The 18,398-nt window shown below is 53.6% G+C and overlaps 1 protein-coding gene and 1 non-coding gene across 3 annotated transcripts in view; both read right to left on the minus strand.

The window, feature by feature from the left end:
- The window catches only part of MFSD4 (major facilitator superfamily domain containing 4), a 19,260-nt gene extending 5,465 nt beyond the window's left edge, over positions 1–13,795 (minus strand). The window contains exons 1-7 of one of the 2 annotated variants that reach the window (XM_008580550.1): positions 13,472–13,643; positions 12,441–12,701; positions 9,072–9,240; positions 8,528–8,643; positions 7,284–7,457; positions 1,835–1,982; positions 950–1,560 (exon numbers count right to left, since the gene is read on the minus strand). In XM_008580550.1, the coding sequence (XP_008578772.1) occupies positions 1,445–1,560; positions 1,835–1,982; positions 7,284–7,457; positions 8,528–8,643; positions 9,072–9,240; positions 12,441–12,701; positions 13,472–13,567 (1,080 nt within the window). In that variant the 5' untranslated portion in view covers positions 13,568–13,643 and the 3' untranslated portion in view covers positions 950–1,444. Of the gene's footprint in view, positions 1–949; positions 1,561–1,834; positions 1,983–7,283; positions 7,458–8,527; positions 8,644–9,071; positions 9,241–12,440; positions 12,702–13,471 lie in introns of those variants that run through there. The other variant, XM_008580542.1, reaches the window with a different exon arrangement.
- Positions 13,796–17,604: 3,809 nt separating this feature from the next.
- TRNAS-GGA lies at positions 17,605–17,679 on the minus strand. The gene has a single exon. It is a non-coding gene; the product is annotated as a tRNA-Ser (tRNA).
- Between the last annotated feature and the right edge of the window lie 719 nt (positions 17,680–18,398).

Genomic DNA, 18,398 nt, shown 5'->3' on the forward strand with positions numbered 1-18,398 from the left:
ACGGAGACAAGGCAGGACCTACCAAGACAGGGATGGAGGGGATTCGAGACTGGGAAAAGCATGGCACCATTAAATATTACGAGCAGGTAAATGTGATAAAGGCCCAAATGGGCAGAGACAGTGAAAAATGAAGAGGACGGATTTGAGTGATCATTTGCGGGCAGAATCAATATAAGTTATTGTTAAACTTTAACCTTTGTTTAGCACTTAAAACTCTGTGGGATATACTGTGTGGCATGTAATAGCAACATTATTTCATTACTTCATGTACTCCCTTTAAAAGGCTTAAAGACTGATGGAGAGGAAGGAGCCTGGGCAGTCCTAGGCCCTCACCCTGGGAGCTGGGTGAAGGGCCGTGTGTTGCTGTGTAACGGGTGCACTATGCCATCTCTAGGCCAACGTAGGGGGAGAGACTGTTTCCTTGGGCATGTCCTGTGTGACCCAGCACTGTGTCCTGCGTAGCAGAAAGAAGGGTGAATGATCTGCCGGGTGGACGATGACGGACTGGCTGATGCATCTTCCGCCCTCAGTTTTCATCAAGTCCAGGACCTCTTCAGAGTCATGTACAATGGGATTTATACCAGGCATGCCCTGATTGGGAGCTGTTTCTCACATCATGTGTATAGCCCCACTCAGAGGAGCCAGCAGTCAAAGAAGCTCAAATACATTTGATTCTCTAATTCATTCTATCACATGAATTGTTTCTCTTCTGAATTACAAACATTAAACAGTGTATAGTATGGTCTTATTTGGACCTGGGAATAGATAGATATTTATATGCTCAGAAGGGATCTAGGAGGAAACAAGCTGCTAAGAGAGTTATTTTCAGCTACTTTTGCTTACTGCTTTCAGATATGCTTCTATTGTTAAAGGGTTTTGCAGAGAGCGTGTAGTACTCTTATAATAAAAAAAAATTTCCATTTTGAAAACAAAACAAAAAAACTGCAGGTTTATTGTAGAAAATATTTTATTTTCTTAACCCATGATGATGTTAAGTGCTAAGATTATTTGGGGATTATCCTTCGGTTCAAGGATCCAGGCTCTCCATGTCTCTCGTGACTTGGATAACTGAGTTGGGTGTAGCTCTAATTGCTCTGGCCCTTCCTGTACACCAATTTCCCCTGTGCCTCTCTAAAGAAATCACTCAGCTTAATGCTGGTTTACCAACCTCTAGGGCGTCTCTAGTTGCTTCTAAGGTTAATGCTAAATATTCAAAACACAATTATTTTTAATTAACTCATTAAGAAAAGATCTTTGCTATATGCACTTGGGAGGCTAGGGAAAAGGGGAGGGAGATTAGTTGAGAGAATTAGAGGTTTCCGGCATCAAAGCAGCTGTGTCACAACCTCAAACAGGTGTGGAGTCAGGGTTCTAATCCTCTGTGCTTTGAACAACATCCACACAACATCCACAAAGCAAGGAGGTACTAGTACTGACAATTACATTATAAAACATCTTTCCTGTACCGTAACTTTTCCTGTGAAACTTTGCTTGTCTTTGAATTTGGAATTTCCAGCACATGCGTTACACAAAGTGTCAGCTGTAGGTCAACAGACATTACTACGGGGAAAAAGAAAATGGGAAAGAGAAGCTTAACTGCTTCTCTTGGGCCTGAAGTCACATCAGCACAGGTATCATGTTGAGTGGAGGGAGACACATGGGTCAGCACAACCCCCACTTGTGAAGCTGTTCCCACTGAAGTCAGGAGGGGAGCATGCATTTGTATAAAGAGGTGGGGTAGTGACCTCGCTGGAAGAAGACGTCACAGAATACCACAAAAAGATGGGCTTTCGGGGGAGGAATGCTTCTTTGCTCTTGGCCCCTGGACACTCACCTTTGTACTGGAGAATGTCCTCCGTGTAGGCTAGCATGCTGGGGAAGGTGCTACTGAGAAACAGGCCCAGACTCGCTGTCCCCACAAACAGGAAGACGACGTTGTAGGAGAAAATAAGCAGCACCAGGAATGTCACCACCACGCCGACCTGTATCAGCAAAGATGGAGGCGATTAGAAATTGGGAGAAGCCGGGTGTCTATTGAGACAGGAGTCTCTAGACTTGCAGTTTCCTCTGCGGCCCCAGGAGCAGTACTGTGTAACCAGTGCGCCACCCTGTGGACTAGGTGGGAATGGCAATGTTCCCAGTCATATCCACAAAGGAAGCCCTGATAATCCTGTATAGGAAAGCCAAGGGAGAGGAGCACACCTAGACATCTACGCAAATTGCCTGCCATACATGCTTTTTAAAAAAAAAAAATGATGACTGGCAAAGGGATCTTAACTCTTGACTTGGTGTTGTCAGCACCACGCTCTCCCGAGTGAGCTAATCGGCCATCCCTATATAGAGATCCGAACCCATGGCCTTGGTGTTATCAGCACCACAATGTCCCTAGTGAGCCATGGGCCGGCCCCATACATGAATAATAGGCATTTGTACAGTGAGTACTGCCTGTCCCCAAGGTCTTATCTGTAACCACGAGGACTTCCATGCAAGTCATCAGCTCTCTGGCCTGCCGGCACGGGTGATACAAGTCCTCTACTTCTCTGAAGAGGAGCCGCTTCTCTGCTTCTCTTCCCTTGAATGCTGAGAGTTCATGGGGCCCAGAGTGCACAGAGAGGAAGCCATCAGTTACCAGAAGCGGGGTGGAGTGACTGCAGGGGTCCCACCCTCTAGGAGTCCAAGGCAACCACCAGAGAGAGGGTCAGAGGCTGTGGCAGCCAGCTTGGCTTTCTCCATATTTGGCTCAGATTCCTATGGGCAGATGCTAACCTGTGGTTGAAGGTCCCTGTGATGGGCTAAAAAGCCCAGAAATCTTCCTAGTTCAGTAAGGGTCTGTCCCATGGGCTTATTTTTTGTTTAAACCAAACCAAAAAAACCCCTATTTCTAAGTTCCTTAAAAATGTTTTTATGTCAATCTGAGTCATTTCTATGCAAAATGCATCTGGGAAGAAACCCAGGCAGCACAAGAGTTGGAGTCAGAAGACCCAGGTGTAAGTCCCAACTGTGTTTTCTACCAGCTATGGAACCTTGAAGTAGTTGATCTGATTCTTAGATTCCTAATCTGCAAAATGGGAATACAGTAGTTGCAACATCTACATCAAAAGGTGATAGCTGAAATCATATAAATGAAGAAGCTCTGTAAAGTGTGAAGCTGTAGACAAATATTAGCCCTGGTGCTTATGTGTGGGCTTCTCTTAATGTCTCAGGAGATAGAGATCTTTTACGTCAGCCCATAGCTTTGAGGTAAAAGTCTCCTGGGTCAGGACATCTGTCTCTAGAAAAAATAAGAATAGAGTACAGAGCTAGAAGATAAACAAGAAATCATATGTAATCCAACTCCTCCCCCTGGAGGAGGACTGGGCATGCAAAAGGAAGAAACTTGCAGAGCGTCATAGGTAGATCCCGGGGGCTTTGTGCCAATGGGAAAAACAAAGCCAGTGATCCCAGTCCATGAGCCCTGTACCCCTTAACTCTCCTCTACCAGCCTCTCAATCTCTGCTGCAAGATCTCCTGGGTGTGAGGTGTTTGGAGTCATGCCTCGAGACTCAGAGTGCTTACCAAGAGAGACTTCCTGAAAGAAAGAAACACATTCTCTTCCTAATGGAGAGGGAACACGTAAGACTTCTCTCATGTAGTGAAAACATGAGAGCAATGGAAACATCTATGGTTCCAAATAGAATGTATTTCTTGGGCGGTCCCACAGCTCCATTTGCTCTCTCTTCCTCCTGTGCTCAATTTCTTACCAGGTTTTTTGTTTTGGGAGGCTGGCCAGTACAGGGATCAAACTGTGGACCTTGGTGTTAGCAGCACCACGCTCTGACCAACTGAGCTACCTGGCCAGCCTGGCCCAGGATTCTATTCTGGCTCTTTATCCCCATTCCCCTTTAGTCCAGCTCCATGGTTTCAAATATCTCTGTGCCAGGGACTCTTAAATCTATCCCTCCAGCCATGGCCTGTGTCCAGAACTCCAGACTTGCATGTAAAACTGCCCCTTTGATACAAGGTGGTCAAACCAGAACTTTTAATTTCTTCTACCAATCCTGCTCTTCCCCACATCAATAACAGCATTCCCATCCATGCAGATGCCCTAGCCCTAGATCTAAAGCGGTCCTTGATTCCTCCCTCCCTTACTTCCTACATTTGGCTCAGCAGCAAGTCCTGTCAACCCTACCTCAAAAAGCACTGTAGAATTTTTGTATCTCTCCAAATCCATCCTGACCACTCTCATCCCGGCTAACTCCCTCTTGTGCCTGGACAACCACAGTTGACATCTCACTGGTCTCCCTGCTGTACTCTGCCCCTCTACAGTCTGTTCTTCCACAGAACTACTGGAGTGCATGTTTAGAGTGCAATGCAGGGGGCTGGCTGATTAGCTCAGGTGGTTAGAGTGCAGCCTTGTAACACCAATGTCACGGGTTTGGATCCCCGTACCAGCCGGCTGTCAAAAACAAATAAAATGCAGATCAATTCTGTCCCCTGCTTAAACCCCTTTAACAGCTTCCTGCCTACTTAGAATAAAATCCACATCTGGATTACAAAGTCCTCCAGGATGCAGCCCTTGTCTGCTTCCCCAACCTCATCTCTATCTGCTCCGCCATTCCCTACCCTGCCCACCAAGTTAGAGGCATTTAAACCAGCCATGCCCTCTGCCAGGAAAGCTCACTCCTCTGCCCTTCATGGGGCTGGCGCCTTCCTTATGCTCAGCTCTCAACTAATGAACTTGGACGCCAGGACTTCACTGCTGCTCAGGTGAGGCTGCTTCCCCTCCTCTCCCACCACCAGTCTACCCCATGTACAAACCACACGTACTTCCAGGTGAGCCTCAAAGCCTGAAGGTCTCCAGATTTGGGGAAGTTTGAAAGACACCTAGCTCTCTTATTTTAGCCTTGGTGACAGAAGACTGAATATGCATGGGGGGAACCATCAGCTCTGCCAACCAGCTCTCCTCCCACTCAGGGACACCCACCCCCGTCCCCAACTGGTGACTCAGTCTGGCTCTCAGCCTGCTTCCCCCCCGTCCCCAGTGTCCTCACCTTCGCTGTCTGTGCCAGGGCACACTCTTTCCTCCTAGTCTATCTTCTCTTCCCTGGCAGACAGCAAGCTCCCTGGAGGCAGGGACCTTGTCTTACAGGACTCAGCCCCTGTGGCTCCCAGCAGGCCTTGCACAGAGTGCACACACATTAGCTCAGGCAGTGGTTGCTGAGCCCCAGGACAATGCTGCGAACAGTGTGATGTTAATGGAACCATCAGAGCAACACTCAGAGGTAGTCACAGTGACTCTGACGCAGTCACTCACTCGGCAGCTGCAGCATGGGAGGCTTGCTGGGGGCTGTCAGCTGTAGCTCCCAGACAGGGTGCCCAGCAAAAGCACCAGGAAAGCTTTCAAAACAATTCAGAGGTCCAGGCTCCTCTCCACAGCTCCTGAGTCAGAATCTCTGGGGCAGCGGCCCAGGAATCTGTATTTTCTAAAAGTCCCTGCAGTGAGTCTAAGGTATTTGAGAGTCACGTGCTCTAGGACAGTGCTTTCCCAAACTGGCCGGATGATGTGAGTCCCCCGGGCGTTTGTTGAACATGTAGATTGCTAGGCCTTCTCATGGACATTCTGATTCACTCAGTCTGGGCTGGGGCCAGGAATCTGATTTTCGTTTTTAAGAGCCACACTCCAGGTGAGTTTTCATTGCACATGGACGTCCCAGGCCTCCTTCAGTCTCTCGAACCCAGATTCCCACCCCGCTCTCCTTTGGCTCAGCAGCTGGCCTGGGGTCCTGCCTGGACGGGCCGCTGTTAGCTGTTCGCACTGCACCCTTCCTCTTCCCCACCTCGCAGACCCCTAGAATCCTTCTCCTTCCCTGCGTCACTCCACCCGGGCCCTGGGACGGGCCTTCCTTCCTCCTGAGCTCAGCCCCTCCCCCACCCTCTGCTCTTTGTCCCGTGTCCCCTCTGCCTTCCTCACCGCTGCTCTCCGACAACAGCATCTCCACAGACTCCCCTCCTAACAGGCTTCATTCCTTTGTCGTCTGCTTACAAACAGCCTCACAGCACCCCAAGTCCTGTCAAACAGAACTCCCCTCAACTCAGAAATACTTGCAAAGAGAAATCCACACTCAGCCCTCCACTTCCCGTCTCCCTCTCACCCTCGACCTCTTGAGTTTGGCTTCTACCCACCCACCTCTCATCTACATTGAACTTAAATTTCTTTCTTTTTTTTTTTTTCTTTTCCTTTTTGTCTTTTTTACTGACCGGTAACGGGATCGCAACCCTCGGTGTCGCGCCTGCACTGCGCTCAGCCAGTGAGTGGGAACCGGTCTCCACATGGGATCCGAACCCTCGGCGGGAGCGCCGCCACACTCCCAAGCGGCGCACTCTCCAGTGCGCCACCGGGCCGGCCCTTAAATTTCTTTCTTGAAGGTCAACAACCAGCACAAGGCCCACTCCAAGGGTCTTTCTCATGATCTTGGTCTCTGTGGCCCCAACATTATGCCCGAACCTCCCTCTCTGAAACTCAATCAAGGAAGTACTTTCTTACAGTGGATTGAGCTACTTGGAAAGGTAGTGAGTTCCTAGTCAGTGGAGGCGTTTAAACAGAGACTGTTGTCCCCTTGGAAGGGATGTTTTAGAGGAGATTCAAGCCCTGGTGGGAGGCTGGACTAGACGACCCTGCGGGAGTTCGTCATCTGGACCCCTTTGTCACAGATGGTGATGTGGATGCACATTAGGGCAAGGGTCTTAACCCATTGCTCAGGCCCAGACCTCCTACTTCCCAGGCAGACCAGTTCCTTGAAGGTCATCCTACATGCCAGTCTGGCTACTTAAGAGTCACCTAGGAAAGTCACAAAATGCAAATTCCCAGGCCCAGCCCAGAGGTGGTGATTTCAGAGGCTGGGGGATCCCTGGCCTCCACCAGCCAGAGGGCTCTGACCAGCTGGGCACCAAGGTAAACATGGGAGGACCTAGGCCAGCACCTGTGTCCCTCATACTCTTGGCAGGTTGTCCACTGGGATCTGCTCTACAAGCTGCAGTAATCACCTCCTACAGCCTCTTCCTTTTATGCTTCTAAGGGCATGAACGCAGAGGCCTAGAGAGAGCAAAGGACTTTTCCGAGGCAGGCTCCACCTCCCAGATTTCCATCCCTTCCTCACCAGTATCTCCCTCCTCCCCTCCTCCTTCTCTTCTACCTTCCCATCTGTTGGCAGAGTCCAGTCCCGTGTAAAGGTCCTGGGGCAATGGCAGGCCCAGGGGTAAATGGGTTCTTCTGGGTCTCTAAGAAGTGAAATGCAGCCACTTACCACATTGATGAAGACCATGGTGGCTGGCTTCACTCTTGATGAGATGGGGATGGAGATGAGCCGGCCCAGGGTGATGAAGCCCCAGAAGAGGCTGGGGAGGTAACCCGCCACCTTGTGTCCGACGGACAGCGGCTTCTCCACTGCATAGCTGTACACAAAGGCAGAATACTCCCCCTGTGGAGAGACCAGGCCCCGCTGAGCACACCTGCAGCCCGGCCAGGCCAGGGCAGGTGTGCTGAGTGCTGTGGAAAGACTGACTGTTCCTGTTCCCAGAGGCTCAGTCAGGGTGGGCTTGGAGCCAAGGCCACACAGCACACTCAGGCCGAGCTGAGAACAGAACCGGGGTGCCAAGGCTCACAGACTGCACCTGCAGAGACCCAGGCATTCCAGAGGGGTGTCTCTGGGCCTCTGCAGGGGGTCTCCATGGGATATGGGCCCACAGGCTCTGTTCCCCATTTCAACCAGAGCAGAGCCCCACTGCATGTCTTATTTATAAGGAAGGTTTTTTTGCTGAAAGAAGGGCGCTGAAGCTAAAAAAAAAAAAAAAAAGAATAGGTGTGTGCAAGCATCTCATTTTACAGATGAGAGAGCACAGAGAAGCGACTTGCCCAAGGTCACACTGAGAGTCGGAAGTCAACCAGTACTGTCATGAGTACTTTCCACCAGCTCATCAAGTTTTTTGGCCCTTCTCTCTGGAGAGTCTCTCATATGGCGATCAGGTAACCCATCAGCCATTCAAGACTGTCCTAATCTAATCATAAGAGATTTCTGGGAAAAGGCACTAAATAGTGTAACAGAGGTCACTAGTGGAATGAATAGCTGGGCCTAAATTCTGCCTGTAGCTTCCTTACAATATTGGCTGAGAAGCCCAGGTTTGTCACGTATTCCAGGAAGAAAAGTACCTTAGAGTTTACATGGCACAACCTGTAATTGCGGAAATAAGGCTCTGCCTCTTTAAAAATATGTGGGCCCCTGTAGCCTATACTCTGCAACAAATCAGATAGGCCCCTATCTATAGAGTTAACAAAAATAAAAACCACTGGCAGACAGAAGCCCATAGTACCAATGGGCTGGGAACGATTCTGCAGTCGCCCCTAGGACTTGAATTTAAGTTTTTGAACCAGCTGTCCTCCAGGTGAGGTCTCTAGGAAACCCTGATGCTCCTCTCTTTCTCTTGCCATCTCCAGACTTGAGTCTCAGGGTGGAGGGTCCCCCAATAAATGTCACCCCGAGGGCAGGCTCACCGTCATCCCGTCCGTCATGAACAGGACCAGGGCGGCTGTGATGTGGATGGCGAAGAAGGTGGAAGGGGCTCCTCTGAAGTTCTTCCTTTGGCAGCAGCTGAACAGGTCCTCATGCCCTGGGGGAGGCACAGGAGAGCAGGGGGCAGTCAGCTCTGCTCCCCTCCCTCTGCAGGCCCGGGGAAGTGGCTGGCCGTTGTAAGAGCCCTGGCAGGAGGGGACCGCTGACACCTCCACCTTCTCTAGCTTTCTATTAGGAACAGCCCCTGTCCATCTCCCAGTCCTGGTGGAACTGAGGCTCAGAAAGGTCAAACAACTTGCCCAAGGTAACACAGGCAGGGTGGGCAGCGTGGAGATTGGAGCCAGGAGTCTGCCTGCCTCCTCCTCCTGGCCAGGTTGCGCCATCTCCTGTCTCCCGAGACCATCAGGGCCAAGGCTTTTCCCTGACCATTATCACCTGCAATCTTGGTTCACCCTCCCTGGTGGAGGGGTTACCAGGGAAGCCTCGACGTGAGGCTGTGAGTTTGAAAGTTCATCAGAGCCCCACCTGGCTGTGGCTGAAACTTTGGGGGCAGTGAGGAGGCTTCTTCTTTCTCAGGAGGCTGTGTCTCCAGGGCAAGCTCATCTGCAGACAGGAGCAGGGGCCTCCTCTGGGGACAGCAGGTCAGCAGCCGCTCCTTGGACAGCAGAAACAGCACAGCCATGGGCACTGGAAGCTGAGGGTAGGAGCAGAGGATCAGGGTAGTCCTGCCCTGTTTGGCTCTCCCTGCCCACGCCTGGCCCTCCGCACATGCCTCCACACGGTCATTCGGCACACTCGGCGTCTGCGCAGTCCTGGGAGAAGACAGCTCTTTTCCAGGGGTGCCCACCTAAGAGCTGTCCTTAGTTAATAAGCCAGGTACATTGAGCAGGGGCCCAACCTTAACCACCCTTGTTTCCCTGAAAAGGCTTGTCACATGCAAAGCTTGGCTCACCCCAGGCCGCTGCTGGCCAGGACAGGTGCCAGGGTAAACTCGTTTCTAACACGTTTGTCCTGCACGGGGCTGAAGTGTGGCACCTCACGCTCAGTCCTTCATGCTGGTACATCATGTGCTGCTTCATGGAGCAGTCTTGCTTTTGTCATTAAAGCTCTATGAAATGTGCTGGGGGCATTACCATCCCCATTTTCCAGATGGGGCAACTGAGGCTCAAAGCTATCACTTAGGTGTAACCTGTTAGAACTGGGAGAGACCTGAGAGGTAAACTAGAGCCCCAGAGAGTGGAAGTGCCGGCTCACACAGCTGACTTGGGGCAGAGCTAGACTGGAACCTGCATCCTGATCCCGTCCAGCACTGTCTCCACCTCAGGGGCTGTCTGGGGGATGTTATGCCCTAGCAGGGTACAGAGGCTCTCCATAGGGGCTTGGTGTGTAAACTGGAAGACAGGGACTCCTTCCAATTGAAAAATGCATGATCACCACACACACAAGCCAGTGGTTCAGTTCACTGCTATCTACGTTGAGCCACTTAGGTTTTATCAGAACTCCCCAGAGCAATGGGAAACGCTGCCTCCTTCTGAGGTTGCCTGAAGAAGCCTCCACCACCTCCCTGAGGTGCCCCTGCCTGTGTCCAGCCACACTCACTGCCAGGAAGTTCCTCATCAAGTCTAACTGCTGCCCTTCCTGCTACGATTCCAGCCCAGTTTGTTTTGCTTAGAAAAGAGACGTAGCCCAGGAAGCTGTGGAAGTTTTCCAGAGGCAGGTGAGAGCTGCCAACTAATGGGCTCCTCTGACTCGCAGGAGAAGCAGGCAGGGTAGCAATGCTGGCCCCTGCCTAGTGCTGTCCTGGGGAGCCGCTCCCCTCCCTTCCCTTCCCCTCCCCTTCCCTCCCCTGGAGGCTGGTGGCTCACACCAGCATTCTCCCATCACCCCACAGGGGTGTAAGACAAAACCGTCCCTTGTGCTGACACCTCTCTATGGTGACCATGGGAGCCTTTCTGCACACTCAAAAACAGGTCAAGGTCAGACACGGCCCCTGGCAGCAGTAAAGCCACAAACCGGGCCTGAGAGGGAAGAGACACAGCCCCTGCCCGCAGGCAGTCCTGGGCCCGATGGGGACACACCCTCCCGTCTGATGGGGGAAACAGGAAACCCACACACAGAGGCCTGCAGTGGCAGAACGGCTGGGCGAAGGCCAAGGGAAAACAGCTGTAAAAGAGGCGTGATCACTCAGGTGGGGCTTTCCAGAGGGGGGTGGTGGGAAGGATTTCACAGAGGATTGGCTGGCACTACGGGAAACACACTCGAGTTTTACAGGAATTCCATTCAGGGGAGGCAGCTCCACCTTAAGAGTCAGGGAATGGCAGGCAGGGTCTGTGTGTGTCTCTCTGTGCATGTCTCTGTGTGCGTGTCTCTGTGTCTGTGTGTGTCTCTGTGTGTTTGTGTGTCTCTCTGTGTGTGTCTCTGTGTGCGTGTCTCTGTGTCTGTGTGTCTCTGTGTGTTTGTGTGTCTCTCTGTGTGTGTCTCTGTGTGTGTGTCTCTGTGTCTGTGTGTGTGTCTCTGTGTGCGTGTGTCTCTCTGTGTGCGTGTCTGTGTGTGTGTGTGTGTGTCCATTCTCTTCTGTGGGGGACTGTTTATTTCCAGGAAATCCTGCAGCAAACAAAGTGCCTCCAGTCCGCACCTCCTGGGGCATGAGCGGACAGAGCTCGGGCTTAAGCTGGCCCTTCCGGCTTCCTGGTGGGGAGTCCAGCCTGGACATTGTACTGATAGTGCTCCTTCCCTCCACAAGTCCCCCTTGGAAGGCACAGGCCCAAAGCTGCATTGTTTCCAAAACAATGGATGGGCACAGGGCAGAAAAGGGAAGGGGCGTAGGGAGAGGGGTGCATTTCTGAGACACTCCCACCCCCCCAGGTGAAGGTGCTAGTACAGGGAAAGGAAAGTTGCAAAGGAGAAGAGAGGGAAGATGAGCAGTGACTATGCGGCAGCAGGTGGCAGGTCTGTGCTGGGAGCTTCCAGCCTGGCTCGGCCTCTTACTAGCCCCTTAGCAGGGCCGTGAGCCAGTGATAGTGCAACGCCTCCTGCTGTGCTGCCCAGTGGACCTGGGTGGTCTCAAAAGCCACTTTCAGTGCTACACATATGGCATCTCTCTAGGTGCAGCAGCAGCCGGGCCTGCCTCTGGAGGCTGACAAGTCTGCCCAGCGTAGAGACAGGCTCCAAGCCGGGGTGACAAGCTACGTGGTGCCTCCATCCCACAGCCAGGCCAATGGCCACCTGGAGTACTCCACACCCTCAGCTCCATGCTGGGCCCGAGCCAGGTGGCCAGGGCTGCTCTGGTGTTCCTGACAGTCCTTCCCAGGCCGGGCAGGGTAGGAGTAGGGGTGTCCCCACCTGGCCCTCTGACTTGGAAGGGGCAGACAGAGGGGGCATCATATCTGACCCAGTCACAGAGTGAGGTGGTCTCTCTGCTCCAGTCCTGCCGCAGGCTGCCTTGGCAGACAGAGCCCCTCAGAAGTCATCTTGTCTATCCCCCAGCCTCCAAAGGAGCCCCTAAAAGCAGGGCACAGGAGAATCCCACCAGCAATGAAAGACCCCAGAGAAGACCCTGCGGTCTGTGGTCTGTTCCAGAGTCTGGCTTTGGAGGAAAAGAACAGGTTTTCTAGGGAGCCTCAGACAAATTGAAAGTCGACCCTGATTTTCACTATGCTACACCTGCTCACCACTTTACCTTCCTTGAGAATTGCAATCATAATAGGTCACAACTGAAGGACCTTAGAAATGACCCCGAAAGGGTCCGTTCTCCCATCCTCCCGCCTCTGTGATGGCACCCCTTAGCCCAGCATGTTCCTCAGAGCCCGAAGAATCTGCACTGGGAGCTGACAAACTGGCATGTGTGGACTATCCACTCGCTTCCCCCACCCAGTCTGCCCCAGTGACACTCACATTGATGAGGGCCATGATCCAGAAGGCGTAGGACACGCGCGTTCCTGCCCCATCCTTGGAGGGTAGCCCGGAGAGCGTCTGATTGGACCAAGGCTGGGTCTCAGTGTGGTGCTGGCCCACAACCCTCGAGGCGTGGAACAGGTGGCTTCTGGAAGTGGCATTGGCTGTGCTATTGGTGGGCAAGCAGCTGGCCTCAGACAGGAAAGGGTCAGCAATAAGGGGGCTCAGCAGAGCGCCAAAGCCCACAAAGAAATGGAGCACCTGGGAAAGGAGGAGAAACGGGAAAGGGTGGGGGCACTGCTCAGTGTTCAGGCCAAGGAAGCGTGGCCTGGACTTCCCCCCAGAGTGCCCGCAGCATGCCACCTCCCCCGGCCCCACCTCATGCTCCATCCAGGGAGCCCCTTCCTGGCCCCAGAGTGGAGAGCAAAGCGGGGTAAAAGGAAGGACAGGAGAGGAGGGAAGCTCCTTTCTCAGCCCCTCCTGGCCTGGGACGACTTGGGTGACAGTGGCCAGCTCTCTCCCTCCCTCCCTCTCTTCTTTTCTCAGCCTTAACCCCCAACTGGGGCTGCTCCCCATGTTAGCATCCACCAGCTAACTCCCCAAAGGGAAGGGGCACGATAAAGGGAAGGGCTGGATGGGAATCCTGGGTGACGGGGGCGAAGGAAGGAAGAAGAGATAAGGAGAGAGGGATGGAGACAGGAAAGGAAACAGCAAGCCCTCCTGTCACGCCACCTTCCCAGTTTACAAAGAACTTGCTCTCATTAGGTTCCCGTGACAACCCTGCATTGCAGGCAGGGATCATCACCCCACTTTACAGATGAGGAACCCCAAGTCCAGAGGTGCTGCGTGACTGCCCAGCGTGGCCCAGCTGGTAGGTGGTCATGCTGGGCTGAGACTCTGATGCTTTCTCAGTTACCACCCCAGCCTGAGGAAGAATACCCAGGGCCGGGAGCTGGGAGGGATGCACGGGCCGGGGTTGGCTCCCCCTGCGCTCCGCAGCACCCAGCCCCACGCCCGCTGGCTGGGCTCACCTGGAGGAAGACCGCCGAGTCCTTCTGGTACATCCTCACCAGCTGCATGTTGGCCACGGTGTCGATGCAGCCCATGGCCAGGCCCGCCAGTGCCATGACCAAGGCCAGCACCTTCACGTCGTGACAGAGGGGGATGACGGCAAACACCAGGGAGATGGCCAGAGAAGAGGTGAAGAGAGCCCATAGCGACTGGGCCAGGCTGGAGGGGGACGGGTGGAGTCAGTGCGGGCCGGGGCACTTCCAGTGAAGCCCCCCACTCGTCCTCCACTCCCCGGGTGGCCTCAGGAAGCAGGGACACTTCCCACCCTCTGCTGGAAAGGGAAGGGGGCTGAGGGAGAAGCCGGGTAGATACTGGCTGTGGGTTGTGGGCAAGTTGCTGAATGCATCTGTCTCCTCGGATAACAATCCCCATCTCACAGGTTTCTGTGAGAACTCAAGATGCTATTTTACTTACAATTTTATGTTGTTTACTGAAACCTTAAATTGTATACTTATAAACAATTACGTGTAAAAACATTTCCCGTCCCTCTCAGGGAAGCTGCTTTGAACATCTCAAAGGAACCGCGCATGCAACTGGACGAAGGAGCCAGATGGAACCCAAACCCCTCCTCCTGCCGGGGGGACAGATGCTGGCTGCGGTGTCCCCTCCCCGCATAGGAATGGCAGAGCGGCCACCTTCACAGACACCCGGCCTGAGCTGCAGGAACCAAAGACCACAACCCAGGCGTTGGGGTGATGAGGTGACCCCTCTACCGGGCAGAGGTCACAGGCTCTGCGCCTGGCAAGTGTCCGGAAGGGAGGAGGGGAGGCCCTGTGGCTGTTCCCACTGAGAGGCGTCTGAGTGGTGACCCTGTTGATCCTCCCCTTCTCCAGACCACAGAAGAGCCCATGGCAGGCAGGCCGAGGGCCCATCCCCCATGAGTGAATGAATGAATGAGCGAATGAGTAAATGCGGTGTCTAAGGTCTGTCAAGGTCTTTTTGGGACACTCTGCCCAGAGTGTCACAGACTGTCAGAGAAAGGACTAAAGACTAGTATTTTCTGGGACCAGTCTGAAAGGCTAACAAGGGTGGGGGGTAGAGGAGACTGGGGAGCAGGAAGTTTCTGGAAGGTTCTGGAGGTTGGAGAGGAACTTTCTCAGATTATGAAAAGTTGGAGAGTTCCCATTTAGCCTCCAGTCTGGCTGCTGAACCTGGAGAGGTGGGGGCAAGACGGCCTCTCTGAGTTTCCAGCACACTGGAGAAGAGAGGAGGCGCCAGCGACCCCTCGGGCTGCGTTTTTCCCAGGGCGTCTTGCCTCTGACTGCCGTGGCCCTCACCTCATCTTGCCCCATCTTTGATTAAACGCTTTATCAGAACGGCTCTGCTGATAACATCAGTTTGTTATTTTTTCTTGTTTCCAGGCTGATCTATTGGGGAGATTACTGATCATGACCCCTGCCTGTTCCCAGCTCAGAACTCGGCGTGCGAGGGGGGAGGTGAGACACCATTAGGAGGAAACCGAGGGAGGGTCGTGCTGTGGGAAGGCCTGTTCAGGTCCCTTCTGACTCCCCCCCACTGTCCCTGGAGTCCCTGTCCCGATGGTCCCCAGCCCTGAGCTGCTCACTGCGCTTCCAGGAGCTTCTGATTCCTGCAGGGCGGCTCACTTGCCCCCTCCTGTGCTCTGTACAGTTATGGAGGTGATGCTAACGCCAAGGGTTGATAAAAAAATGGCAGAGCTCTCATGACAGTTTTCTCTCTCTCTCACTCCCCCTTCACCCCTTCCTTTTTCCCTCGACAAGACAGACTAGGCAGCTCGGGGTGGCCTGACTTCAGGTAAGGCAAGAGGGCCCTGTGTCTGCACCCTCAAATATTCCCCACCAACCCGGGCACACAGGACCTGACACCTCCCTCACCACTTCACAGCCAGGCAGGGATGCCCCTCTCTTGAACTAACCCATTATCGTTATTGCCTTACAAAGCCTGGATGAAAGCGGTGAAGTCACCAGTCCGTAGCAAAGTCCTAAGGGAGTGGGACCTGGGATCAGTAAACTGAGCTGGAAGGGTGCGGGGGGTGGGGTGGGGGGAGGTGTAGGGAAGGAAAGAATAACAACACGAGAGTGTTACAGTCTACAGGACAACCACCACCGTTTGTTTACGGTGTCCCGGACACCTGGTGCACTGACAATGCTGAGGCGGACTTTGTAACTGTGCCCATTCGACCCATTGTGACAGAGCCTGGATTCCAACCCAGGTCTGCTGCCTCTGTGTTCCCTGTGCTTTTCCATGCAGGAGTGGGGTGTGTAAAGGGCGAGGCTGCAGCAGAGACCATGAGGCCAAGCTCTGCAGAGCCCTGAATGGCAGGGTCAGGAAGCGACAGGGGGTGGCTGGAGTCTCTAGAACACGTGCCTCCAACAGCCCCTCTGCTGTGCTGCCAGAGATCCAAGCGCTTGATATTAAAACTCCTGGCTCTGCCGCAAGCTTCCCAAGGCACTTGCTGCAGCCTGTTCCTTGCGGAGCCCACGCCTGGCACCATGCTTGGCTCGATCCAGGTTACTGGCCGTTGCTAGTGACATGTGAATAGTGCTCGAGGAAGGCTTGTCTCACCACCCGGCACAGGATGGCCTGAGAAAGGGACTGGAGACCGTGAGGAGGCTGAGTGGGAGTTTTACTAGATCATCGGAGGGGGGTGACAGAGACAGAGAGATAAAGAATAACACAGGCACAGGTTGCCCGGTGACACAGCAGGAGACTCGGGGTGAGGGAAGGGGCTCGGGCAGGGCTCATGGCCACAGTGGGCTGCCCTGTCCAGGCCTCTCTTCTATTCCATTTGTACCCTCTCACCTTGTCGTTCTTGAGAAGGACACTAGATGCCAATGGGGGGGCTTTCTTTTTTTTTGTCCCAGACCCAGTGACAGGTAGCAGGGAGGGACAAAAAGACAGGGCAGGTGGAAAAGAGAGGCTGGAGGGAACCAAGCCTGGGAAATCCCCTCCCTGCATCTCTTGCCAACCTTTGCATGCTGATTTGAGCTTGACACCGAGCGGCTGGGAGGGCTGAGCTCATATTGGGCCAGGGGTTCTTAGGGGTCAGGGGGATGGAGACCTGTTCCCAGCTGCACCACAGGAAATCTTGTTTTGGGGTCCCAGGCTGTCCAGTCTGTCCAGTTCCTCCAGCAGGACTATGCCTAGGCATTCCAAAAATCAGCCCGAACAAATTTCTTTAGAATGGCTTGTTGTTGCCAAGAAAAGAGAAGTCCCAGATACATACCAGAGCCAGACTAAAGTACATTTATTGCCTGTTTTAAATGGCTTGGTCAATGGCCCCTTCCAGGAATGTGGGTAATTGAAAATTATGGAATAATAAAGTCTAAAGAGTTTTGGCATCGAGCATGTAGTGGGATTTGTAACCAGAAGCCTTGGTTCTAGGCCCACCTCTGCCACTTCCCAGCAATGTGGCCTGGGATAAGCCCCTGACAGCCCTCTGAGCCTCAGTTTCCTCCACTATAAAATGAGGACAGCAAGCTCTGCCTCCAGGCTGCCGTGAGGGGTCAGAGTGATTCGTCATCTGATCCTCCTTTGCTCACTCACTGGGATTCTCCCCTGGCCTCTTGCAGCCCCCTCCCCAGTGCTCACCCTCTCCCTGCTGGCCCTGGGCTTCCCCAGGAAGCAATGCTGAGCCCTGAGAACTGTGCTCAGCAGAAAGAGCACAGAGACCAGTTCCAGCCTCCCGGTTTTCCCCCAGGCCCGCCTCTATTCCTGCTGCAACACCCTCTGGGTGACCCTGGGAGGCACCCCTGCCCCTCGCTCTCTCCTCGCCTCCCCACTGCAGTGTCCCAGTTAGAGTGGCAGCAAGGACCTAAGAGTCCTAACCCTCCTTTCACAGATCAGGAAACTGAGGCCCAGAGAGGGGAAGAGAGCAGAGTAGAACTGAGCCAGGCTCCAGTGTCCTGACTCCCACTGCAGGCAAGTCCAGCAGAGTGTCACCGATCTTCCCTCTCCTGGTCCTGGGTTCAGAGGTCATTCGGGCCAATTAGAGGAAGAGCCCCACTCCCCCAAGGCCTGGGGAGACCCAGGAAATAGCCTAGAGAGCCTAAGAAACCTACTTTAGGAAATCTGAGAAATGACCAAGTTAATTTTTTTCCTTTTTTTTGGTGTCTGGCCAGTACAGAGATCTGAACCCTTGACCTTGGTGTTTCCAACACCATGCTCTAACCAACTGAGCTAACTGGCCAGCTTTCCAAGTTACTTATTAATGGCTCCACACAGAAGGTACAAATGGGGAAGGGGAGAGGAGGGAGCCAGAGTCCTCCCTCCCCCAGCCTGCTGTGACTCTGCTGGAGTTGCCTGCCCAGCCACGCTTGCTGTGTGACCTTGAGCATGCTGCTGACCCCTCTCGGCCCCAGTGCTCTGCCTTACGCAGAGGGAACACGAGATCACCTTGACCCGGCCCTGCCTTGGGCACCTGCTCTTGCCCTCCTGGTTCTGTGAAAAGAGCCGAGGAGTCAGATGCCAGCCTGCCCTCCACTCCTGAGGCCCAGACCCTCGCCACCCACGGTGACCCTGGCGGCTCTGACATTCTTCTTACATTTTTGCCTCAGGGATGCTCAGGACATCTTCTTCCCCTCCTTTCCCTGCCCAGCCCAGAAGATCTCCTATCTTGAAGGACCAGGGGATGGGGCAGAGAACAGAACTGTGACAGAGGCATCCCCAGCCCCTATCCACCCCAAAGGGCAGGCAGCCCCTGAGTGAGATGGTGTGGATACCTGGGACAGAAACCAGGAGCGAGCACCCCTGGAAGCTGGGGTAGCTTGGTCAATCCATCTCAAGCCAGGCTGATGGGGAGGGGGCAGCTACACTAAGGGTGGGGCAAGGGGAGAGGAGGCCCCCCTCTAACTCAGTCACCCCCAGGCTCTACACTGTTCAGGGCCCCGTGTTAAGGCTGTGAGGACC

Source organism: Galeopterus variegatus, unplaced genomic scaffold (genome assembly GCF_000696425.1).
Source record: "Galeopterus variegatus unplaced genomic scaffold, G_variegatus-3.0.2 Scaffold86, whole genome shotgun sequence".
Taxonomy (NCBI): domain Eukaryota; kingdom Metazoa; phylum Chordata; class Mammalia; order Dermoptera; family Cynocephalidae; genus Galeopterus; species Galeopterus variegatus.